The sequence below is a fragment of the Peromyscus leucopus genome, chromosome 16_21 (genome assembly GCF_004664715.2).
Source record: "Peromyscus leucopus breed LL Stock chromosome 16_21, UCI_PerLeu_2.1, whole genome shotgun sequence".
In the NCBI taxonomy this organism is placed as follows: domain Eukaryota; kingdom Metazoa; phylum Chordata; class Mammalia; order Rodentia; family Cricetidae; genus Peromyscus; species Peromyscus leucopus.
The window spans coordinates 19,814,067-19,841,616 of NC_051084.1; the positions used below are offsets into that span (position 1 = coordinate 19,814,067).

Sequence of the window (27,550 nt, forward strand, 5' to 3'; positions counted from 1 at the left end):
AAAAAAAAAAAAAAAAAAAAAAAAAAAAAAAAAAAAAAAAAAAGCTGCCAGGGGAAAAGACCAATTCACACATAAAGGCAGACCTATTAGAATAACATCTGACCTTTCAGCAGAGATTCTGAAAACCAGAAAGGCTTAGATGGATGTTCTATAAGACTGAAGATGCCTGCTCAGTCTGCTAGACCCAGAGAAAACTATCTCCCACAATCAAAGGAGAAAGAAAAAATTATACACTAAAAACACATTTAACCACTTTTTTTTTGTCCGCTGATACAGCTCTACAAAAGACACCAGAAGGAAAATTTCAAGCCTGAAATAAAGGTTAGCTGTACCCAAGAGGACACAAGGAATAAATAATCCCAGAACAGTTGACCAAAGGAAGTAAAAGCAACAACATAACAAGAATTAAACACTGATAAGCACTAACCCTCAATATTAACTGTCTCATTTTAAAGACACAGACTAACAGATTAGATTAGAAAATAGGATCCATCTTCCTGCTGCATCCAAGAAACATAAATAACCATCAATGATAGAAACCACCTTAGGACAAAAGCATGATGAATGTAATTGAAAGCAAATGGAACCAAGTAGCAATCTGGTGTAGCTATTTTAATATTAGACAAAATAGCCTCAAGTGAAGACTAATCAAAGATAGGGAAGAACACTATCTACTCATTAAAAGAAAAATCCGCCAAGAAGATATTAATGCACCAAACATTTATGCCCAAACACAAGGACACACAATTTCATAAAAGAAACACTACTACATCAAAACTCATGCATTGACCTTAACACAGTGAGTGGGTAACACCAGTTTCCCACTCTTACCAAAAGACAGATTGTCCAGACAAAAGCTAAGCAGACAGCACAAGCACTAAGATCAACAATTTATAAATGGGACCCAGGAAACAGAAAAGCTTCTGTGCTGCAACGGACACTGTCATTCAGACAAAGCAGCAGCCTAAAGAATGGGAAAATTCCTTTACCAAGTCCATATCTAAAAGACAATTAGTATCTAAAATACATAAGGAATTTTTAAAACTGTACATCGAAAAATAACCCAATGTAAAAATGGGGGACAGAAATAAGCGGAGTTCTCAAAAGATAAAACGTAAATGGCTGAGAAACACTGAATGAAAGGTTCAGTGCCCAAAGCCATCAGGAAAAATGCAAATCAAAACTACAGCCACTATGGAAGTCCTTGTGGTGGTTCCTCAGGAATCTGGGACTAGATCTATCTCAAAATCCATCTAGACCACTCTTGGGTATACACATCAAGGCTTCTACACCCTACTACAGAGATCTTGCTCATCATGTTCATTGATTCTCTATTCCTAACAGTCAGAATGTGGTAACAGCCTAGGTGTCCATCAACTGGTGGATGGATAAGGAAAAGGAATTACATTTACACGATGGGATATTACTGAGCTGTTAGGAAAAAATGAAATTTGCAGATAAATGAATGGAGCTAGAAAAAAAAAATCCTGAAGTAACCCAGACCCAAAAAGACAAATGTTGGGTTTTTTTTTTTTTTTTCTTCTTATATGTGGATGGTAGCTTTTTAAGCTTTTGAAATGTGTGGCACAATTCAAATAACTACAGAGGTTGGGTACCAAGTAAAGGCTTTAGGGAGGGAGGATTTCCCAAGGAAGGGAAAGGTGAATATATTGTTATGGAGATACAAAAGGGAAACTAGGAGGATTAACTAGGGAGGGAAATGGAAAAGAAGGGAAAGGAGGGAATGTGGGGAGGGACAATTACCAATAGAGGCCATTTGAAAAAAACATATGGAAACTGACTACTGTAGCAACTGCCAAAAATGTGTATATAAATGAACACAATCCAAACGGAGTCACCAAATAATAGGGAAGACAATGCCCCACTAGACATCTTATGCCGCCAAGTAAAATCTCCAGTGTCAGGGATGAGTTACATCTTCTTGAGTCGTTGGCAAGGGGGCTCATGTAAACCCCCAAACACCACAGGCTGTTGCTGAGGCTATTGGTTATTCTCCACAACCTGATGGCATGTCCTGTTGCTGAAGACAACATTTATTTATATCATAGAGAAGTCAAGCTGATCCCTAACTAGACGTTTTACCCTTAGTGACTAGCATTCATGGTACTGCAGCGTCCACTGCATGCCACTGGAGGAGAAAGGTAGTCATCGAAATCACCCAGCTACAAATGCTATGACCTACAACAGTGACCTGCTTATAAGATATACTGGTGTAATAGTGATTCAAAGGTTATGGGAGTAACCAAATACTTTGTGATCAGATTTTAAGGCCCACTCCATGAAACGGAATCCACACCTGACAGTGCTAAAGAGGCCAAGAACCTGAGTAGGTAGGCAACAGGCCTAGGGGGAAACCTAATACTAGTATTCTGATAAAGGAACATAGCAATAAAATGACTCCTAATGACACATTGCTATACCTGTAGATCAGAACCTCACACAACCCACTTTAGAGAAGCTTTAAACCTATGAAATTTCCTCTTACAACTGCCTTCCTTGTGTACCAGTACCCTAACTAGACATCATATCTTACCAAATAAAACCCCCAGTACTAGAAATGAGTTATATCTTTTTGAGTCATTGGCCAATGGGTTCCCAAACCCCACTCCAAATATTACAGACTATTGTCAATGCTACTGGTTACCTTCCACAGCCTAATGGTAAGATCTTATTGTTGAAGTTATTGGATATTTATGTCATTGAACAAAATAGGTAGAGTTGGTACTCAACTAGAAGCGTTACCCCTACTGAGTGGTGTTTACAGTGTTTAAAAACTAATGGTAGAGAAAATCAATCACCAGTCTCACTCACCTCCCAACCCTGTGAGCTATAATAGTAACCTGCTGTAAGACATATCCATGGTGTAATAGTGGCAAAAGTGTTGTGGGAGTAACCAACCAATCTTAGATTGGATTTAAGCCCTGTTCCAAGAGATGGGCCCATTACTGACATTGCTATGGATGCTAAGAACCTGAGATAAGACAGCTTATAAGCCACAGGGGAAAACCTTCTACTATTAGTCTGCTAAATGAACAAAGCGATAAAATGTCTCCTAATGACATATGCTATATCCATAGATCAGTGCATCACTCAACCTTCATCAGAGAGGCCTCTTTTTGCCAGAGATCCAGAAGCGGTCCATGCAGAGAATAAAAGACTTTGGAGCACTCAGCACTCAGTCGGAGGCCTTTATCACATTCCTCACCTGAAAGCTCAGTGATTAGGAGGTATGGCCTTGTTGGAGAAAGTGTGACACTGTGTGTGGGTTTTGAGTTTTTAAAAGTCCACGTCAAGACCAGAATCTCTCTTAGCCTATGGATCAGGATGTAGCTCTCAGCACTTCTCCAGTACCATACTTGCCTACTGCCATGCTCCCTGCCATAATGATAATGGATTAAACCTCTGAAACTGTAAGCAAGGCTCCAGTTAAATGCTTTCTTTTATAACAACTGCCTTGGCCATGATGTCTCTTCACAGCAATGGAATACTGACTAAGACAATGATCTATTCAGACCTACACAAAAAGATTGTAAGAGTCTGGAGATGGTGGACCACTCCAAAGAAACATTTTTTAGCCAAACGTGGCTGGGGAACATATGAACTCATAGAGATTGTGACAGCATGTTCATGACCTGTACAAGTTCATCTAGACACTATCTCAGCACAGAGAAGCAGAAGAGGGTACAAAGTCCCTCCCCTAATAAAGAAGTTATTTGCAACAGATAGCTTCTGAGAAAGGGAAAAATCAATTCTCTCTAGTTGAGTATCAAAGGTATATCAAACACACTCCAGGGCAGAGCCTCATGCTCAGAGGTAGTTGGCAAACACAAAATGGATCCCATTTTGTTTGTTTGTTTGGGTTTTGTTGTTAGTGTTTTAGTTTGGTTTAGCATTTTTTTCTTTCTTTTTTTATTAGAGAGAAAAAACATGAAGTGTGGGTAGTAATGGAGAGAGGATCTGGGAGTAGTTAGAAGAAGGGAAAGAATAATACATTATGTGAAAAAAAATTTAAAGAAAAAAATAAAAGAAAAATACAATGAAATGAATGAAACGTACTAAAAGTCTATTTATAAACTATCTGAAAAGAAAGTTTTAATGTTCTGATGGGATTTTTTATTGATAGGAAATGTCAACCTCTTTAGGTGAGCTTGTTTCTCCATTTTGAAATGTAAATGTTTATCTTATTCCCATAATAGCATTTTATCCTAACAGCAGATAAATTTCTGTTTGTTTTTAGTTACTAAGTCTACAGCCTCACAACTAAGAGTTTTCCCTGAGTCTCAGATAAGTATTTGAATTTGGACTTTTGAGCTGCTTCTAACATGATCTCAGACTTTGGAACCACTGCTCTAGATTGAGTGTGGTTTTTTTATGATGAGAAAGGCATGCTCTTTGGAGACCAGGGACAGAATTCTGACTTGAATAATTTGTTTCCCTAATTTGTTTCATGAGGTTCAAATTTGGTGCTACACATGGCAGTGTTGGGCTTGGGCAATCTGTACAAGGTAGGGCTCAGTGGGAACACAGTAGGCAATGGGAGCTCTGCCACCAGAGATGGATTGTGCTGTTCTCATCTGAGTGAGTGAGTTCTTTAGAGATCAGCGGTTATAAAGCAAGTACATGGCACTTGATGGACTCCTTCCCCAGGCAATCATTTCCTTTTCCATTTCTTCTCCATATTCTGATGCAGCAGCAGCCAAAGTGTTTCGGGTACCATGTGGTTTGATCTCCCTGACTGTGAGCTAAATAAATTTGTTTTCTCTACAAAGTATTCGACTTCTGGCCTTTTGATAGAAACGTGAAATTAACTAAAACAGAGACACAGACTCCACCACCTCTAATTGGACCAAGAGCCCCAGTTGCAGGCCAGTAGGCAAGATTCCTGCAGGCAAGCCTGACTAACACAACCCCCCATCAGACCCTGTAACCTACAAGATCTACTCTACCCCCCAAACCCACCCATGCTCTAAGACCACAGCTGGTCCCTAAGACACAGACTCCTCCAGCTCTGATTGGACCAAGAGGTGAGTCTTCATTCTCCTAACTGATCACTCCAGCCTCTAGGCCTTAGGCTCTGAGGCACAACCCATGCCCCTATACCCCTATCCATTGCAGCCCCAGTTGCCGGCCAGCAGGCAAGAATCCTGAGGGCAGGCCTTCCCACCACCACCCGCATTGGACCCTGCATTCTATAAGCCACACTCTGTCCCCCAAACTCACCCATCTGCCTGAGACCCCAGCACCTTCTTGAGACACAAACACTGCCATTGCCGATTCAACCAAGAATGGCTCCCTGAGAAACGGACACCTTTTGCACTGATTAGAGGAAGAGATGGGTAGATGCCAGTACAAGAATGCATACAAAGACATAAAGAGCAGCATGGCACCACCAGAACCTAATGGTTCTACAACAGCAAGACCTGAACATCCCAACATAGAAGAAGCAAAAGAAAATGACCTTAAAATGACTTTATGAAAATGATAAAGGCCTTTAAAGAGAAATGAAAAAAAATCCTTTAAAGAAATTGAGGAAAAGACAAACAAAAAAAATTGGAAGAAATCAATAAATCCCTTAAAGAAAGCCAAGAAAAAGAAATTAAACAGGTGAAGGAAACAGTTCAATACTAGAAAACTGAAATATATGCAATAAAGAAGACATAAACTGAGGGAATGCTAGAAATGGAAAATCTGAGTAAATGAACAGGAACTACAGATACAAGCATAACCAACAGAATACAAGAGACAGAAGAGAGAATCTCTGGTATTGAAGATACAATAGAGGAAACAGATTTATCAGTCAAAGAAACATTAAGGTCAACAAAGTCATATCACAAAACATCCAGGAAATCCAGGACACCATGAAAAGACTAAACCTAAGATTGAGAGGTATAGAAGGAGAAAAATACCAACTCAAAGGCACACAGAATACATTCAACAAAATCATAGAAGAAAACTTTCCCAACCTAAAGAAGGAAATACCTACAAAGATACAAGAAACTTGCAGAACACCAAATAGACTAGACCCCAAAAAAGTCCCCTCACCACATAATGACCAAACAATTAAACACAGAATAAAGAAAAAAATATTAAAAGCTGCAAAGGAAAAAGGCCAAGTAACATATAAAGGCAGACCCATCAGAATAACATTTGACATCTCAATGGAGACTCTGAAAGCCACAAGTTCCTGGGAAGATGTTATGCAAACTAGGCGATCATAGATGCCAGCCCAGACCATTATACCCAGCAAAACTCTCAATCACCATAGACAGAGTAAATAAGATATTCCATGATAAAACCAGATTTAAACAATACCTATCCACAAACCCAGTGCTACAGAAAGCACTAGAAGGAAAAAGCCAACCTAAGGAAGTTAGATGCACCTATGAAAACACAGGCAATAGATAATCTCACACCAACAAATCCCAAAGAAGGGAAACACACAACACTACCACCAAAAAATAACAAGCACTGGTTATTAATATCCCTTAATGTTAATGGACTCAATTTACCTATAAAAAGACACAGGCTAACAGAATGGACATGAACAGGATCCATCCTCTTGTTGCATACAAGAAACACACCTCAACTTCAAAGACAGACACTACCTCAGAGTAAAGGGCTGGGAAAAGTCTTTCCAGTCAAATGGACTTAAGGATCAAGCTGGTGTAGCTATCCTAACATCTAACAAAATAGACTTCAAACTAAAATTAATAAAAAGAGATTGAGGAGGACGTTACATATTCATCATGGGAAAAATCCATCAAGATGAAGTCTCAATTCTGAACATTTATATCCCAAATACAAGGGCACCAACATTTTTAAAAGAAACATTACTAAAGTTTAAATTGCACATCTAACACCACACACTAGCAGTGGGAGACTTCAACACCCCCTCTCACCAATGGACAGGTCTACCAGATATAAACTTAACAGAGAAATAAGGGAACTAACAAACATTATGACTCAAATGGACTTAATAGATATCTACAGAACATTTCACCCAAACACAAAAGAATATGTGTTCTTCTCAGCACCCCATAGAATCTTCTCTAAAATTGACCACACACTCTGTCATAAAGCAAATCTCAACAGATACGAAAAAAAGAAAATGGAACAACCTCCTGTATTTTAGTGGCCCACCATGGCTTAAAGTTAGAATTCAACAACAACACAAATTGCAGAAAGCCTACAAACTCATAGAAACTGAATAATGCTCAACTGAATCACCACTGGGTCAAGGAAGAAATAAAGAAATTAAAGACTTCCTAGAACTCAATGAGAATGAATCCACAACATACCCAAACTTATGGGACACTATGAAAGCAGTACTAAGAGGAAAGTTCATAGCTCTAAATGCCTACATACAGAAGTTGGAGAAAGTTCACACTAGTGACTTAACAGCACACCTGAAAGCTCTAGAACAAAAAGAAGCAAACTCACCCAGGAGGAGAAGACACCAGGAAATAATCAAATTGAGAGCTGAAATCAATAAAACAGAAACAAAGAGAACAGTATAAAGAATCAATGAAACAAGGAGTTGGTTCTTTGAGAAAATCAACAAGATAGACAAACTCTTATCCAAACTAACCAAAAGGCAGAGAGAGAATATCCAAATTAGCAAAATCAGAAACAAAAAGGGAAACATAACAATAATAATGAGGAAATTCAGAGAATCATCAGGTCATACTTCAAAATCCTGTACTCCACAAAATTGGAAAATCTAAAAGAAATGGACAATTATTAATTAAAAATTAATCAAGACAAGGGCTGGGTGGTGGTGGCACACGCCTTTAATCCCAGCACTCAGGAGGCAGAGGCAGGTGGATCTCTGTGAGTTCGAGGCCAGCCTGGTCTCCAAAGCGAGTTCCAGGAAAGGTGCAGCTACACAGAGAAACCCTGTCTCAAAAAACCAAAAATAAATAAATAAATAAATAAATAAATAAATAAATAAATAAATAAAATAAATCAAGACCAGATAAACAATTTAAGTAGACCTATAGTTCCTTTTGAAATAGAAGCAGTCATTAAAAGTCTCCCAAACAAACAAACAAAAAGGGCCAGATGGTTTCACTAAAGAATTCTACCATAATTTCAAAGAAGAGCTAATACCAGTACTCCTCAAATTGTTCCACACAATAGAAACAGAAAGAACATTGCCAAACTCTTTCTATGAGGCTACAATTACCCTGATATCTAAGCCATACAAAGATGCAACAAAGAGAATTACATACCAATGTTTCTCATAAACATTGATGCAAAAATACTCAATAAAATACTGGCAAACCAAATCCAAGAACACATCAAAAAAAATCATCCACCATAATCAAGTAGGCTTTATCTCAGAGATGCAGGGATGGTTCAACATCTGCAAATCTGTCAATGTAATCCATCACATAAACAAACTGAAAGAAAAAAAAAACACATGATCATTTCATTAGATGCTGAAAAAGTCTTTGACAAAAAATACAACATACTTTCATGATAAAGGTATTGGAGAGATCAGGAATATAAGGAACATACTTATACATAATAAAGGCAATTTACAGCAAGCTGCCAGCCAACATCAAACTAAATGGAGAGAAACTCAAAGCGATTTCACTAAAATCAGTGACAAGGCTGTTCACTCTCCCCATATCTATTCAATATAGTACTTGAAGTTCTAGCTAGAGCATTAAGACAATAAAAGGAGTACAAGGGGATACAAATTGAAAATGAAGAAGTCAAACTTTCACTATTTGAAAATTCTATGACAATATACATGAGTGACCCCAAAAATTATACCAGGGAACTCCTACAACTGATAAACACTTTCAGTAATGTGACAGGATACAAGATTAAATCAAAAACTCAGTAGCCCTCCTATATATATACAAGTGATAAAAGGGCTGAGAAAGAAATCAGAGAAACATCACCCTTTACAATAGCCACAAATAATATAAAATACCTTGGGGGTAACTCTAACCAAACAAGTGAAAGACCTGTATGACAAGAATTTTAAGTCCTTGAATAAAGAAATTAAAGAAGATATCAGAAAATGGAAAGATATCCCATGCTCATGGATAGGTAGAACCAACATAATAAAAATGGCAACCTTACCAAAAGCAATTTACAGATTCAATGCAATCAAAATCCCAACACAATTCTTCACAGGCCTCTAAAGAACAAAATTCAACTTTGTATGAAAAAAAAAAACTAGGATAGCTAAAACAATCCTTTGCAATAAAGCAACTTCTAGAGGCATCACCATCCCTGACTTCAAGCTCTACTGTAGAGCTATAGTAATAAAAAAAAACAACTTGGTCCACAAATGTGATTAATATCATGAGTGTAATTAATAAATATCATGAGTGTAATTTAAAAAATTAAAAAAAAACCAGCTTGGTATTGGCATAAAAACTGGTATGTGGACCAATGGAATCAAATTGAAGGTCCTGACGTTAATCCACACATGTATGAACACCTGATTTTTTACAAAGAAGCCAAGACCATACAATGGAAAAAAGAAAGCATCTTCAACAAATGGTGCTGGCATAACTGGATGTCAACATGTAGAAGATTGCAAATAGATCCATATCTATCACTATGCACAAAACTCAAGTCCAAGTGGATCAAAGATCTCAACATAAATCCAGCTACACTGAACCTGATAGAGGAGAAAGTAGGAAGTAGCCTAGAAAGCATTGACACAGGAGACCTCTTCCTAAATATAATACTAGTAGCACAGACACTGAGAGCAACAATTAATAAATGGGACCTCCTGAAACTGAGAAGCTTCTGTAAGGCAAAGGACACAGTAAAATAAGACAAAACAACAGCCTACAGAGTGGGAAAAGATCTTCGCCAACCCCACATCTGACAGAGGGCTGATCTCTAAAATATATAAAAAACTCAAGAAACTAGACAGCAAAATACTAAATGATCCTATTTAAAAATGGACTACAGATTTAAACAGAGAATTCTCAACAGAAGAATCTCAGGTGGCTGAAAGACATTTAAAGAATTGCTCAGCACTCTTAGTCATCAGGGAAATACAAATCAAAATGACTCTGAGATATCATCTTATACTTGTCAGAATTGCAAAGATCAAAAACACTGATGACAACTTACATTGGAGAGGATGTTGAGCAAGGGGAACATTCCTCCACTGTTGGTGGGAATACAAATTTGTACAGCCAGTTTGGAAATCAGTATAGCAACTTTTCAGAAAAGTGGGAATTAATCTACCTCAAGACCCAAGGATACCACTCTTGGGCATATACACAAGGAATGCTTAATCATACCATAAGGACACTTGCTCAACTATGTTCATAGCAGAATTATTCATAATTGCCAGAACCTGGAAACAATCTAGATGCCCCTCAACCAAAGAACAGATAAAGAAAATGTGGTACATGTACACAGTGGAGTATTACTCAGCTGTAAGAAACAATGACATCATGAAATCTGCAGGCAAATGAATGGAACTAGAAAATACCATCCTGAGTGATATAACCTAGACTCAGAAAGACAAAAAAAAGATTATGTACTCACTCATAAGTGAATACTAGATGTAAAGCAAAGGATAATCAGACTACAACCCAAAACTTCAGAGAAGCTAGGAAACAAGGAAGACCCTAAGAGGGATGCATAGATCACCTTCGGAAGGGGAAACAGAAGAGATCTCCATGAGTAAACTGGGGATGAGGGAAGTGATAGAGGGTAGGGGATAGGGGATGAGAACACGAGGGAACAGGATGGTCAAGCTGGTGGAGGGACAGAGTGGGAGAGCAATGAAAGAGATATTTTGATAGAGGGAGATATTATGGGGTAAGGGAGAAACCTGGTACTAGGGAAATTCCCAGGAACCCACAAGGATGACCCCAGGTTAGATTACTAGCAATAGTGGAGAGGGTGCCTGAACTGGCCTACCCTGGTAATCAGATTGGTGAATACCCTGTCATCATATAACCTTCATCTAGTAACTGATAGAATCAGATGCAGAGATCCACAACTAGCACCAGGCCAAGCCCCAGGAGTACAGTCAAAGAGAGGGAAGAGGGACTATATGGGCAAGGGGAGTCAAGATTATGATGAGGGAATCTTCAAAGACAACTGAACCGAGCTCATAGGAACTCACTAACTTCAGACAGACAGTGGTGGAAACTGCATGGGATTGGACTAGACCCTCTGCATACAGGAGATAGTTGTGTAGCTGGATCTGTTTGAGGGGCCCCTGACAATGTGATCAGGATCTATCCCTGGTATATGAGCAGGTTTTCTAGAGCCCATTACCTATGGTCAAACACCTTGCTCAACCTTGATGCAGTGGGGAGGGGCTTGGTCTTACTGCAACTGAATGTACCAAGTTTGGCTGTCCCCTCCATGGGAGGACTTACCCTTTTGGAAGAGGGAGAGGAGAGATCTGTGGTTAATATGTAAAATAAATTTTTAAAAAATTTTAATTAAAAAAAAAAGAAAAGCTGGCTAGAAACAAACCAAGCTAAGGCCAGGCATTCATAAGTTTAATTAATTAACTAATTAATTAAATTTTAAAAAAGAAAGAAAGAAATTAACTAAAACATAGATACATGGAATTAACTAAAACATAGATACATGGAACTAACTAAAACACAGATGCATGGAATGAACTAAAATACAGATGCATGGAATTAACTAACACATACCCCCCAAAGGCACCTATTCCCATTCCCAAGGGGAGTCATTGCTTTCCCTGATCACCCCTTATCACCCCATTGTAATCTCAGCTCCACTAATGGAGGTTCCACACCTAATGCCATCCTCAGTTCTCATTTGTCATTAAGCCTATTGTCTCTGTCCCAAGAAGATCCCCTTTCCAATCTATTTCCTTCCTATGAAAGTGTGGTTTAACTAAATGGTATTGTAAAATAAAATAAAAGGAAAAAAAAAGAAAGTGTGGTTTATTTTGTACTGTCTTTGTTAAATTGCCACCCAGAGGTCACTTAATCAAGTTCATTCTCCTCTCAGCTGATCTAGTAGAACATTAGGATTAAAGCATGAATCTGGTCATAAACCTTAAGTTTCTGAAGGTCCATGATGCTCACTTCCCAGAAGTAAGAGGATGTGTGTCTTTCACAATTGAATCCCTGCCACACACTGCTCCCCAACACACACACACACACACACACACACACACACACACACACGTAAACCTACCTCAGTCTCCTTCCACACTTCCTGCAAATGCTCTATTTTTTTTTTAACTGACCTCCAAACAATGCAAGATCTTTCATGATGTTTAGCTTCTGTATGTTTTCTCTAGCACTCTGGGGTCTGACTTTTCCTACCTACAAAGGAGATGCCCCTCAGGGTAATGCCAGGTCATTTCTGATTCCTTCTGATGAGCGTCTCTTAAAGCACATGGGTGGTCCTAGACTCAGGTTCCCAAACCAGGTAAAGATGACCACAGTGGTCATGACACAGGCCTTACAGATTTCTCATTAGTCTGAGGCCACATTCTACACTGATCCCTTCCAGAAAAGGAATGGGATTTTTGTCACCCATATATTTTTAGCAGTAGACCAGGAGGTTGAATATTGAGTTTCACTCCAAAGATGTTAGTGAGGAAAAGTATTCTGAATATTACTTCTGGAATGCTCATTTGTAGGTGTGTGGATACTCACCCCTGCCTTGATGTAGATGGGAACAAACACCCACCCGAGAACCAGCACCATAAGGAGGGCCTGTAAGAAACCGAGGAGAGAGTGTAAATAAAGAGGAACTGCTTGGGAGACATAGACCACTGAGTAGAAAACCAGAAAAAGACATTTCATTATATCTTGTCCTACTGAACAGTTGAGATCCTTGGACAACTGTTACTTCCTTTCCTCTGTGTTTATGATTCAAAGGCCAATACTTCCTGAGACATAGGATGTGACCCATGATGTGAAATGAAAGATGATCAGGCAACATGGCAGAGTGGAGCCTAGTTGGGTGACTGGAAAAGCATAAAATGTTATCACAAAGCATTGCCCTTGAATGGCATGATATTCTTGAGAGGATAAAGCAATCAGAAGGATGAAGGAGATCTGGAGCTACATGAAGATTCTGAGTGCAGGTTCTTGACAGGTGTAACCATGTTGCTTCAACAACCAAGTAAGGCAGCTGTTTTAAGCAGTGGTCCTTATAGAGGTAGAAACTGCACCTCACAGAGATTAGGCAAGCACAGTGTCACAGGCTAAAGGAGGACAGCTGAGTCACACTGAGGGCCATCTGAACGTGACCCTAGAGGCAAAGTCCATGGCATTATCAGAATCAAACTCTAGCCAAAGGGCATATACTAGAGGCCCTCATGCTACTATTGTAAAAATTAGGAGATATACATAACAAGGGAAGAGCAAAGGTATGTATGATGATTCCCAGTCACTCCTAAGTCCATCTAGGGATGGTCTGCCTAGACTTTGACCATGATATGACTTTCTTCTACACTGGTGTCTTCCACTCACCAGTATGCACACACTACACAAAAACATTGAGGGGAGAGATCAGATCAAGCTCCTGCAGCATGTGCCAAGTCCTCGCCATTGTCTACGAGGGACATCAGTCCAAAGGGTCCCTCAGTGTACTGTGTAGATTCTCTCCCAATGTTCTCTACACCACTGAGGTCATTTGGAAGCTTCTCCCAAGGGGGAACCATTGCTTTTGTATTTTATGTAGTTGATTCCTAGAAATATAGTGTCCAGGAAGGAGAGAGAAAATTAAGAGCTCATTTGGTCCTGGGGAGGTGAAAGCAGATGTTGAGTCATAGGGCATCTTTTGACATCACTCACATTCCATTCCACCGCTGCAATGGCAATCCCTGAAGCTGCTCCCGTTCCAGCCAGGCCCACAAAATGGTTACTGCCAATGTTACTGGCAAAGAGAGAGGCACCCATCTGAAATGCAAAAGAAAGAGTGTGGCTGGAGTTAAAAAGATCCAAATAGAGTTACTGACAACAGAGGGTGTTGTGTTTCAATCACTTTTAGACAGGATTCTATCAACTGCAGTTCAGGGTCTGAAATTGTGTGTGTGTGTGTGTGTGTGTGTGTGTGTGTGTGTGTGTGTGTGTGTGAGAGAGAGAGAGAGAGAGAGAGAGAGAGAGAGAGAGAGACTGACTTTAGAGGAGTCCTTTTGTTTTATTGAACAAAAGACACACTATCTGAGGCAGAAGAAAACCAGATGTTTACATAGGGTGTATCACTGAATTTCAATGAAAAATACCCTCCAATGGTTTCCTTTAAAGATTGCCTTACAGGGACTGGAGAGATAGTGTGGTGGTATTGTGTTCCCCAAAATATTGTGTACTTTAATAAAGTTATCTGGGGTCAGAGAACAGAAAAGCCACTAGATACTTAAGATAGGCAGTGATAGCACATGCCTTTAATCCTAGCATTCCAGAGGCAGAAATTCATGAGTTCAAGGATACAGCCAAGCATGGTGACTCACGCCTTTAATCCCAGAAAGCGAGCCTTTAATCCCAGGGAGTGGTGGTAGAAAGCAGAAAGGTATATAAGGCGTGAGGACCAGAAACTAGAGACATTTGGCTGGTTAAGCATTTGGCCTGGTTAAGTTTTCAGGCTTCTAGCAGCACAGCTTAGAGCCATTCAGATATGAGGACTCAGAGGCTTCCAGTCTGAGGAAACAGGACCTCCTGAGGAATTGGCCAGGTGAGGAAGCTGTGGTTTGTTCTGTCTCTCTGATCTTCCAGCATTTCACCCCAATACCTGGCCTCAGGTTTGATTTTATTAATAAGAACTTTTTAGGATTCATGCTACAAGATGGCCCAGTGGATAAGGCACTTTTGGTGCGAGGTTGAGGACTGTTCTTAAGACCCCAGAACCCAGTAAATCCAGGCAGCTGTGTCAGCAACCTTAATCTCGGGACTCAAGGGTAGAAACTGGGGATCTCTGGGTCAAGCTGATTCTTGCTAGAAGTGGTGAGCTCCAGGTTCAGGGAGAGACTGGTCTAAATCAATGAAGTGGAAAGTGATCCAGGAAGAAACAGTGTCAACTTTAGGCCCCCACATGAGTGTATACCTATACAAATGCACAGCTTCATACACACATACACCCACACACATACAGACATGCATCCACACACATACCAAATACCACATGCACACATAGGGTAAAACAATTACTTTGCATGCTAGGTGTGGTGGCACATACATGAAAACTTAGCAGATGGAAGGCTGAAGTAAAAGTATCATAAGTTCAAGCTAGCCTCTGCTGTACACTAAGACCCTATTTCACAAAAACCAAAACAAACAGCAGGTTGCTCTGCCATGTAGAGCACTGCATACGTCTGATTCCAGTACTTGATTGGTGGAGCCAGGAGAACTGAGTCAGAGGCCAGCATAGGAATTAGTTCCAGAGACCCTGTCTCAAATTTTTTAAAAAATTTAAAGCAAAACGGTGGTGATATTGTATTCCCCAAAATATTGGGCACCCTAATAAACTCATCTGGGGTCAGAGAAGAGAACAGCCACTAGATATAGAGGCCAGAAAATGGTGGCACTCACACCTTTAATCCTATCACTTGGTAGGCAGAGATCCATCCAGATTTCTGTGAGTTTAAAGTCACACTGGAAACATCCAGGCATGGTGACTCATGCCTTTAATCCCAGGAAGTGAGCCTTTAATCTCAGGAAGTGATGGCAGAAAGCAGAAAGGTATATAAGGCAGGAAAACCAGGAACTAGGGTTGATTAAGCTTTTAGGCTTTTGAGCAGCAGTTCAGCTGAGATCCATTCAGATAAGGACTCAGAGGCCTCCAGTCTGAGGAAACAGGATCAGCTGAGGAATTGGCAAGGTGAGGTGGCTGTGGCTTGTTCTGCTTCTCTGATCTTCCAGCATCCACCCCAATACCAGGCCCTGGGTTTGTTTGACCTCCTAACAATTCTTGCTACACAAAACACCTCTTTTTGGAGGAGGAGGAGAAGGAGGAGGAGGAGGAAGAGGAGGAGAAACTCTAACCACCCAATCTCTAAAGCATTTTTTTTTTCTACTTGACTAGTCCTAAAGACTTCATTGGTCCACTGACTGCTTAGTCTCATAGGATCTGAATTTCTCTTCACACCAACTTAACATCTAGCCACAATAATCATATTTCTGCTTAAGTGATTTACTTCATCTTGTTTTAGTTTTGGTAGATTATATCTATCTAGAATTCATCTTTTTTTTTTTTTTTAGATTTTTCCAGTATGTGGAATTCTTATGATTCTTTAGAATAGCCTATGTGTTGTTGGTAAGACCGGCTTTGGATTCTCCTCTGTGATCTGTTTTGGTGAAAGCCCCACAGGCTGCTGCTGTGTGGGTGGAATTTTCTGTAGACAGCTCTTAGGTCCATTGAATTATGGTATCATTTAACTGTACAGTTTCCAAGTTTTTCCCGGTCACCTGCCTATTGGTGAGGATGCATTCTTGCATGACACAGAGCAAACCTAACCCTTCATCAACGCAACAGGTTGAAGGATGCGACTTACGGATTTTGAACGGCTAAATCTTTTTAAAACCTTAAGAGTGGTGATATTTTGGGGAAAGTGAAAATAAAGGTAAATTCCTTTTCCATAAGCGGTTTTGTTGGAAGATAACCAAGCTCACTGGTTTAACACATTGACTATGGGCACCTTTTGTGCTGTATTGACAGGTCTGTGTTGTTGAAGATTGTACAGCCCATGGACCCTAACATGCTTACAATTTTGTCTCCCAGAAAAACTTTTTGAGCACTGCCTTGAAGTACTTTGATGTTTCTGCCAATATACATTTAAATAAGCCTCTTTGGCCCACTGCTAGTCCCTCATAAGAGTTTTATGATTTAAACCAATCTTAAGGACCTCATACTCCAGAAGGAGGGAATTCCTCTCCAACCTCCAAGCCTAGGACATTCGTTTTAGTCACCTTCCTTTCTGTGATGTTATCTACTGTTCTTGAGCCTCAAATGCCAAGGGTGGTCTTATGAGAGGCCATGGATGAGTACCAAACTTTATTCAGCAACTTATTAAAGGTATTTGGGAACTTTAGAGTGCTGTATCTACTCCCACAATTTCAGTCCTCTACACATTACTGTTTCTATTCAGCTAACTGGATGAAATTGAGATACATTGCAGCTTTGGGGTATGCAATGTCTGACAACCTGTCAAAAATGAAAGTCTACTTTGTACTTGCAGCAAGCTAAGTCATTTCCCAATCCCCGTTTCCTTCCAACCAATATAGATTAGTAAAACAGATTTTTGACAGAGTCATTTCCTGAGAACTACACACAGAATCCAAGTCTAACACTTTCTAGGGTCAGAAAGATGCAGCCTCTTACAATGGAAATCTAGCCAAAATAGATACACATTAAAACACAGAAAGGAAAATGCCCAAGAGGCAAGAATTGAAGAAGATGGCCATAAACACCATCACAAGGGTACAAAAGACTATCAGAGAGACTACATACACCATAAGAGTTAGCCAGAAATACCTGGCAGAGCTGGAATGATCAGGGACTTATCTGGACATTGAAAGAAAAGCAGAGTGAAACTAACCCAGACATAAGGCAGAATTAGCTCATGATTGGGAACAAAGGAAGAGTGTGTGGAGCCAGTAAGAAGCCAAGGCAGAAGGTTCTTGATAATACTCCTGAGGAAAGAACATGAGTAGAGCTCAACTGAGGACTCCTGAAGGCAAGGCTGAGCCTCTCAATTCGTGGCACTCCAGTTTCCCTATAATCAGCCATAACCATGAAGTCAAGGATTTCAGAAAGGAGCCACCAGCACATCATTTATGATTAATATTCCCAATTTAAACACAGAGAATGAGTGAGTGAATGAATGAATAAATGAATTTATCTCCAGAAATCTCTGTCTTACTTACCGGCCACCAAGACACATCTCGACCAGCCAGGAAGAAGCCTCCAACAGTGCCTCTGTTGCTTCTCACCATTGCCTGAGTGGGGAGGAGGAGGAAGAGAGAGGGGTAAAGAGCAGCAGGTACAGTGCTCCAGACCCACGGGCCAGGGTGTAGCAGCAGTGGATTTTCAGCCCTGTTGCATGGACCGATTCTCAGTGGAATTCAAGGACCAGGAGGACGTTAAGAAACCATCCTCTCTGAAGAGCAGCCACTTACTGTGAGCTGCGAAAACAGTATGAGGTGCTGTGCTGTGTTGGGTGAATATTTGCACCATAGAATTCAATACTGAAAAATGAATGAAGAGAACACTAACGATTTCAGTGGCCAACTCACCAGGTCAGAAATTCAAACAATAAGGAGAAATAAAGAAAATGAGATAGTATGTTTCCCCCTTTTTTTTCCCATATGCTGGAGATGTAAACAGAGTAAATCTGCTGTTCTCAGTCTTCCCTCTATTCAAGTAATTGTGTTGCCTTACAAATGAGCCCACCCAGCACTACCACATACCAGAAAATGGTTCCTATAGAAAGACAATGACATTAGTAACAATCTATTGCTGTCTCAGTTTACCATGACACACCTCTTCCATTCTAAGACACTGTCCCCCGAGCCTGGTGCCCACCCAAAAGTCTGCATGGTTCCCACATACCCACAGTCCCACAGCTAGCACAACTATGAAGTAGATGACAATAACAGAGATGTCAGCAGCATTTTGGATGCGCTCTGACATTGCAGGAGGCTCTTCAGTCTGTGCTGTAGTACCAGGACTTAATGTGCTAGCCATGGCTTCGGGCAGTTCTGTTTCCTTCCTACAGATGACTTCTATCTTTATGTAGGCATGGGATTAATGATCAATCCTCAGGCAAATGGAGCAAAATATCAGAGATGATCTTGGACACATGGACCTTAAACTTTTCCCATGTGTCCAGGTTTTGGGACCTTGGCCCCTTCAGCAGTCAATATACTTGGTAGTGTGTAAGAGTAAGTGATAAAAGTGAGAAATGGGGTACAAACTGGGAGTGATGAGCAGAGTGTTCGTTGATGGAAAAGCCAGCACATTCATGACTGGACAGGTTCAGCTGCAGACTAGGGAGAGAGGAAGAGAGCCAAAGAGGGAAGGTGCAAAAAGGTGACAGAGCAGAACAGAGGAAGGGCTGAGAAAAGGTTTCTTTTAAAGCACATAGTATTCTCTATGGTGAAAAAGTTATCCCTTGAAAATCAGGTTAATTCTTTATTTATTTCAAAGTTTCCAAAGCCCTGTATTTCTTTGGGGCTTATGATTTGGATGAAATTTACATCACAGATCAAGACTATAGTGCTGTGGGATCCTGACAGAGGGATGGGACTCTAAGGCTTCCCTATTTTTTATTTATATTATTTATTTATTCCCATGTTTTTTTTATGCTAACACACTGGGCAGAGGCCCTGCTTAAAGGAACCAAATGACGAGAGCGGCATAATAGGGCTTTCTAAATGTGATTTCTGCTATTTCATCCCCCATACCTGATAACTTATCATTCTATCGGTTATCTTAAAACTTCAAGGTGCGATTCTATAGGTGACCTGGATGTGGAGGAAGAGGGGGCTTCTTGGGCAATGTAGCAAGGTCTCACATAAGCATTTTGGCAGAGACTAGGATGCATAGCAGCTGTGTTTTCCTTCTTTCAAGGTCTCTGCAAAGGCTTACCACGGTAGTTTGAATAAAAATGGCCCCCACGTGCTCCTAGGGAGTGGCAATATTAGGAGGTGTGGCCTTGTTGGAATAGGTGTGGCTTTGTTAGAGGAAGTGTGTCCCTAGGGGGTGGGCTTTGAGGTCTCAGAAGCTCAAGCCCAGGCTCAGTGCCTACCATCACTGGAAGACCTGCTGCCTGCAGCTCAAGATGTAGAACTCTCAACTCCTCCTCCAGCACCGTGTCTGCCTCCATGTCTACCTGCACAACACCGTGCTTCCTGCCATGATGATAATAGACTAAACCTCTGAAACTGTAAGCCAGCCCCAGTTAAATGTTTTCCTTTACAAGAGTTGCTGTGATCACAGTGTCTCCTCATAGCAATAAAACCCAAACTAAGACAGAAGTTGGGTACCAGGGACTGGGGTATTGTTACGATAGGCCTGACCATGCTTCTGTATGGAGGAATGCGGACTTTGGGACTTTGAATTAGAAAAACAGTTGAACGCTTTAAGTGGGGCTTAACAGGCCATACCAGTAGGAACATGGAAGACACTGGTGTTGAGTGTGATTTGTACTGTGAGGGCCTCGCTCAAGAGGTTTCAGAGGAGAAGAATGTTAGTATGTGGCCTAGAGAGCTTTCTTAAGATATTTTGGCCAAGAATGCGACTGTTTTTGCCCTTGTCAGAAAAGTTTTCCTGAGGCTAAATTGAAGAGTTTTAGATCAGCTGTGTTGGCAGAGGTGTTATTTATTAAGCAGTGCTGTGTGATGCATTACGCAGTGCAGTTTACCATGTGAGAAAAGCCATGAGGTATGACAAAACCCATTATAAGAGTTTATTAGGGGAACAGAGGGGGGTGTTTAGGCCTATGGAAAGAAAGGACGTGCAGGAAGAGAGGGGAGGGATAGATGGAACCCACTTTTTACAGGTTCCTCCTGCACATGCACATATGGGCCTACATAGATAGGCCTCGCATGCGTATAGATTGCATGATCATGCTGTGTGCAAATTATGTGATCACGCAGTGCACAGATTACATAGGATATAAGGTCCTGAGATGACTAAGCCTCTTGCTTGGCTACTGGACAGTGCATGCACAGTCATGTAGCTGGGGGAGTGGCTAGGAATTCTGACATTCCAGACTCTTTGTTTATTATAAAAATGACAGAATGGGAATGGGGGCATAGTGTCTCCCAAAACTTCTTCCAGCTGACTCAGTGGGCATCAGTTAACTTTTGAGGATAGGAAAGGGGGCTTTTGGGATAGCTGGATGTCCTGAGGTAGTGGATTGCCCTCCACTGCTTTGAGAATCATCCATCACCTTCTTCTGCTTCAGGCTCTGTGACTGTTTGGGTCTGATAAGGTGCTGGTGATGAATGATCCCCAGATAGAAAGTTTCTTGGCAGGATGGAGAGGGCCCAAAGAAATACCATGAGTGACCAGGAAACCCTTGCACACAAGACCAAAGTATAACATGAAAAGAAAAAAAAAAAGGCAAAGTATTCCTTGAGGGTTGGGTTATCCTGGAGAGAGAGTGAATTAGATGTGTAACTGATGTGAAGTCTTGATCAGTAGATTCATGGAAGTCCTTGTTGAGTTCTGATTGCTGAGAAACACCTAACATAGAAATCTAGTCCAAGAGGAAATCAGTCAGAGAAAGGAGAAGCATTTGAAACCTCTGTTACACAAGAGGTAGAAATTCTTATTGGTTACTGGAGTGTAAGAAACTTCTATCACATGGGGTTAAAACTCTGAGAGATTACAAGTATGAAGCCATGATGGGAAACAATTAGCTAAAAAGATCTAAAGGAACGGGTTCCCCCAAGCAGGTCTTAACCAAATCCTCTTACCAGGCTGGAGCTCTTCTACCACGTTCAGTATTTATAGAGCCACCGGATCACACACCACACAGTGCTTTATGAACACAGATGTATAAATTCTCACTAAAATATTTGCAAACCAAATCTGAGAACACATCAAAAGATCATTCAACATGATCAAGTGGGCTTCATCCCAGAGATGCAGGGATAAATCAACAATAAATAAATAAATAAATAAATAAATAAATAAATAAATAAATAATTTTATTTTATAAAAGCTGCACTTCACTAATCTGGAAAAACCTAAAATAAATGGAAAAATTTCTAGTTTCAGACAAACCACCAAAACTAAACCAAGAAGTCAGCAGCCTAAACAGACTCTAACAAATGAGGAGATTGAAATATTAAGAAAGGCCTTCCAGAAAACAAACAAAACCCCACAGATTCACACCATAATTCTACCTGATCACAATTCCAGATCTTAAGATGTACTATAGAGAAAAAAAAATAGTTTATTTACATCTGCAGAAAGATAACATTAAATGATGCCATGGGTATTTATGATGGACTCATGTCCTTCTACTGTTTAAAAATTAAAATATATATTACAGAGTCATAATAATAAAGACAATATGATATTGACACAAAAACAGACATGTAGACCCATGGAACAAAAGATCCAAAAATGGATACCTGTAACTTCATCCATTTAATATTTGACAAAGATGCCAAAAACATGAGCTGGAGAAAATAAAATATCTTCAACAAATGGTGCTGTGAAAACTGGATGCCCATATGTAGAAGTGAAACCAGACCTGTATCTATCACCTTGCACACCAAATGGATCAAAGACTTAAATGTGAAACACTGAAACTGCTAGAAGAAAACGTAGGCAGTACCCTGATATTTTATTTGTGCACTCCAATAAAGCTCATCTGGAGATCAGAGGAAAAATCCAGCCACTATATTAAATATAGAGGTCAGGCAGTGGTAACACACCTTTAATCGTAGCATTCGGGAGGCAGAAATTCATCCAGATCTCTGTGAGTTCAAGGCCACACTGGGAACAGAGCCAGGCATGGTGGCACATGCCTTTAATCCCAGTGCTAGTTAACCATAGAGGTCTGGGGGTCTGTACAGACAGACAGGAAGTGATAGAGCTAGGCAGAAAGAGGAAGTGATGTAGCTGGGCAGAGAGAGGAAGTAAGATTGCAGAATACAGAAAGGTATAAAGGCATGAGTATACAGGAAGTAACTCTCTCTGGAGGCTGAGGAGTTGGTAAGGTGAGGTTGGCTGTGGCTTGTCCTATGCCTCTGATCTCTCAGTTTTCACTCCAATATCTGGCTCCATGTTTTTTATTAATAGGACAATTTAGCAAGTCATCTTACAGTACCCTACATGATAATCAGTTTAGGAAAAGAACTTTCTGGTTAGGACTCCATTTGCCCATTAAGGCCAACAATTGACAAGTGAACCTCAGAAAACTAAAACCCTTCTGCACAGCTAAAGAAACAACTAACTGGGTGAAGAGGAAGCCCACAGAATGGGAGAGAATCTTTGCCAGTTATACATCTGACGGAGGACTAATATATGTAAAGGACAAGATATTTAAAGAAATCAAAACAAAAAAAGGAATTAAAAAAAGCAATCCATTCTCCTTTCAGAAAATGGATCTAGAACCTGAACAGAGTTCCCAAAAGAAGAAAAAGATGGGTAAGAAATATCTCAAAGAATGTTCATTTGTCCCTAGCAATTAAGGAAATGCAAAACAAAGTAACTTTGAGATTTCATCTTTCCCCAGTCAAAATGGAAGAAAAAAAAAAAAAACAGGACAAGCTACAACAAACACTGGAAGAGATGCAGAGGAAAGGGGACCCTCATTCACTGTTGATGGGATTGAAAACTGGTGCAGCCACTATGGTATCTGTGTGAAGAATCCTCAAAGGGTTAAAAATGAATCTATCATATGACTCAGATACACCATTCCTTAGCATATTCCCAAAGGACTCCACATCCTACTCCACAGGTGCTTGCTCAGCCATGTTCACTGCTGCTCTATTCATAATAGCTAGGAAAGAGAAACAACTTCAATGTCTTACAACCAATAAATGGATAGTAAAAATGTGGTACTGCCAGTAGCCACAGTGGGGTGGCAGCAGGTGATGATTGAGATTCAGGGTGTTAGCCCACCAGGAGGCAACTGCCTGGTGGATAATTCTCAGGTAGGCAAGCCCCCCCTCCCCAGACCACAGACCCAGGAACGCCTTTTGCTTCTGCTATACCTTTGCATGCTTGCTGCTGCTGTCTTTCTCTGATATCTGGCATGGTTGAATTGGGTGTGGGGAAATTCCCCACTGCCTGTAATGTAGTGTGCTTATCTCATGGAGACTTCCCATTCTACTGTGCAGTTTTACCTGCAAATTATTATGACGATGACTCCCTCCCTAGACTGTGCTGCCTAATTGAGAATAATAAAGTTAGCTTATACAGAGCCTTGATGAATAAAAGTAAATACAAGGATATGTTTCACAGTTAAGGCCCATGAATTCCACCTGAGGAGCTGCTTTAGATCACCACTCAGGTTAATGATTAAGAGAACAACAGAAATTTCTCAGGAGCCAAACTGGCTCTAATCCTCTTGATGAAAAAATACAGTTACAAGTTTTTGGTGTGCATCATTTGGCTGAAACAAAGTCTTGTAATACTTCAAGTTAGATCAGATGTTTTAACAATAAACTTTGAGATGAAAAAAATCACAGAGAACAACCTAATGTCCATAAGGACACGTAGCTGAGGTTAAGAAATACAAAGTAGCTCAACTCTTAAGGTTGATTGTTGATCAAAAGTGATGATTAACTTCTTTTACCTATTCCTGCCCTCAATCTCCTGATATAAGATACAATTGATAAATGAGTATACACCCTGAAGATCTAAAGTACAGTTGACTGTCTTTTATGTGCTAAAGTTTAGGTTTCCTTTAGGATTCCTTGTAAGATTAATTTTATAGATATACAGTAGAATTCTTTCTTGGTAACTTCGGCATTCAGCCTGCCAGCAAGGGAGTTGGCTATGAAAAGATGCTTTCTGTCTGCTCATGTTCTGTTGATCTGCAATAAGCTACTTAGATGTAAATGTATATGGGATATTGGGATGACTTTGTTTGTAATCATGTAAGGGAGATGGAAAACTTGTTACCTGTACTCTGTAGGTCTGGGACTCAAGAAGGTGGCCAGGCTCCACTCTGCTCTTAGTAGCAGGTGTAAAGTGAACCAAAATGAACTTGATGGGTCTCTCTCTTTCTCACTCTCAGCAGCCTCTGGTAAAGTCAGTTCTTCTTTCTGTCAAAATGAGCTTGCCTATACCAAGAACCACATGCCAATAGAATATGTGATAAGTGCTCTTTGGGGGTCTGCCTTCGTGATGTTTAGCCTCTGTATGTTCTCTCTAGCATTCCGGGGTCTGACTCTTCCTGCCTACAAAGGAGATGCCCCTCAGGGCAATTCCAGGTCATTTCTGATTCCTTCTGATGAGCATCTCTTAAAGCACATGGGTGGTCCTAGACTCAGGTTCCCACACCAAGTAAAGATGACCACAGAGGTCATGACACAGGGTCTTACAGATTTCTCTGAGGCCACATTCTGCACTGATCCCTTCCAGGAAAGGGATGGGATTTTTGTCACCCATATATTTTTAGCAGTAGACCAGGAGAAGGTTGAGTATTAAGTTTCATTCCAAAGATGTTAGTGAGGAAAAGCATTCTGGAGATTACTTCTGGAATGCTCATTTGTAGATGTGTGGATACTCACCCCTGCCTTGATGTAGATGGGAACAAACACCCACCTGAGAACCAGCAACATAAGGAGAGCTTGTGAGAAACTGAGGGGAGAGTGTAAATAAAGAGGAACTGCTTGGGAGACATAGACCACTGAGTAGAAAACCAGAAAAAGACATTTCATTATATCTTGTCCTACTGAACAGTTGAGATCCTTGGACAACTGTTACTTCCTTTCCTCTGTGTTTATGATTCAGAGGCCAATACTTCCTGAGACATAGGATGTGACCCATGATGTGAGGTGAAAGATGATCAGGCAACATGGCAGAGTGGAGCCTAGTTGGGCGACTGGAAAAGCATAAAATGTTATCACAAAGCATTGCCCTTGAATGGCATGATATTCTTGAAAGGATAAAGCAATCAGAAGGATGAAGGAAATCCGGAGCTACATGAAGATTCTGAGTGCAGGTTCTTGACAGGTGTAACCATGTTGCTTCAACAACCAAGTAAGGCAGCTGTTTTAAGCAGTGGTCCTTATAGAGGTAGAAACTGCACCTCACAGAGATTAGGCAAGCACAGTGTCACAGGCTAAAGGAGGACAGCTGAGTCACACCGAGGGCCATCTGAACGTGACCCTAGAGGCAAAGTCCATGGCACTATCAGAATCAAACTCTAGCCAAAGGGCATATACTGGAGGCCCTCATGCTACTATTGTAAAAATTAGGAGATATACATAACAAGGGAAGAGCAAAGGTATGTATGATGATTCCCAGTCACTCCTAAGTCCATCTAGGGATGGTCTGCCTAGACTTTGACCATGATATGACTTTCTTCTACACTGGTGTCTTCCACTCACCAGTATGCACACACTACACAAAAACATTGAGGGGAGAGATCAGATCAAGCTCCTGCAGCATGTGCCAAGTCCTCGCCATTGTCTACGAGGGACATCATTCCAAAGGGTCCCTCAGTGTACTGTGCAGATTTTCTCCCAATGTTCTCTACACCACTGAGGTCATTTGGAAGCTTCTCCCAAGGGGGAACCATTGCTTTTGTATTTTATGTAGTTGATTCCTAGAAATATAGGGTCCAGGAAGGAGAGAGACAATGGAGAGTTCATTTGGTCCTGGGGAGGTGAAAGTGGATGTTGAGTCATAGAGACCATGATTTTGGCAGGGATAACTATAGAAGAATTGTCCGAGTCAGTAGTGATGGAGTCAATGGTCCAGAGATGCTCAAGGGCAAAAAGATAGACTAACATAAAGAAAAGCAGAAGGAATTCAGCAGAATCACTGTATGGGATAGAGATTAGAATGAGCAGATGTTTTTCAGAAGTACCTAGACCTTGGAGTCAGCACATGGCTCATTGTTTTTTAAAATTATTAAAATCCAGTCAATTAGTGAGTGTCTTTGAATTGATGAGTTAAGGCGACTTCTGTTCACTATTATGAATGAGGAGAGTTTGCTGTTGTTTGTTATTTTATTTTAGTTATATTGTTAGTTATATTCTTTTTATCCTGGCAGTGCTGGGTGCTTGCTCGTTTGCTATATTGGATATGACTGGCTCCTTCCCCATTCTCCATGATTGATCTCTTGCTTTCAGGGGCTGTACCATACTCCTGTATACACTGTACCATACTCTTCTATATACAACTATCTTTCTTCTTCCTCTGTGTGCAGCATTCTTTTGAGAATTTTCTAAAGTGTTGATTTAATTGTTATGGATTGCCTTAACTTGTGTTTGTTTTGAAATATTTCGATCTCTTCATCTATTTTTTATTTTTATTTTATTTTATCTGGAAGTCAGCAAGACCCAGCAAACCTCCTGCCTCTGTCCTGCTCAAAGCTAGAGTCATATTGTTATAATTCAAGGGACTTTTAATACATTCATAAGGCATTTGGAGAAAGTGGAATCAGACAGGTGCCACAGTATAAAGGACAAAAAGAGTTCTGGGAGTTGGTGGTTAGGCTCTGGCTTTTGTGACTCTAAATGTGAGACTTATCCATGTTATCTAGGATTTCCCTATGTAATAAATGAGAGAGGCCACACATTTTTAACCTAAAGGAGGGAGGCTCCCACTGTAATAGGGCCTAGAGTGAGCTGCTGACTTGATATATTTGCTCTGTGCCTGCCTTCCTGGTGATAATGGCTTCAAGATTTTCAGCCATAGGCAGAACACTGTATACATAAAAATTAATAAATCTTTAAAAAAAAAAAAGATTTTGAGCCATAACCAATCCTCCCTCCCCATTGGTCAGCCGGGTTATAGGCTGACATCCCTGGCTTGTTCCTGGGATCCAAATTCTGATCCTCAAGATGGTGCATAGGTGCTCTTAACCATCTCCCCAGTGCCGGGAACTCCTTGAACTATGCTG

At 40.5% G+C, this 27,550-nt stretch overlaps 1 protein-coding gene across 1 annotated transcript in view; it reads right to left on the minus strand.

Annotated features, from left to right (window-relative positions):
* Positions 1–19,671, minus strand: part of LOC114696505 (solute carrier family 5 member 4-like) — a 68,495-nt gene extending 48,824 nt beyond the window's left edge. Inside the window, exons 1-4 of the mRNA XM_028874254.2 lie at positions 18,559–19,671; positions 17,874–17,945; positions 13,809–13,913; positions 12,663–12,722 (exon numbers count right to left, since the gene is read on the minus strand). Coding sequence (XP_028730087.1) covers positions 12,663–12,722; positions 13,809–13,913; positions 17,874–17,945; positions 18,559–18,693 — 372 coding nt within the window. The 5' untranslated portion in view covers positions 18,694–19,671. The remainder of the gene's footprint in view (positions 1–12,662; positions 12,723–13,808; positions 13,914–17,873; positions 17,946–18,558) is intronic.
* Positions 19,672–27,550: the final 7,879 nt, after the last annotated feature.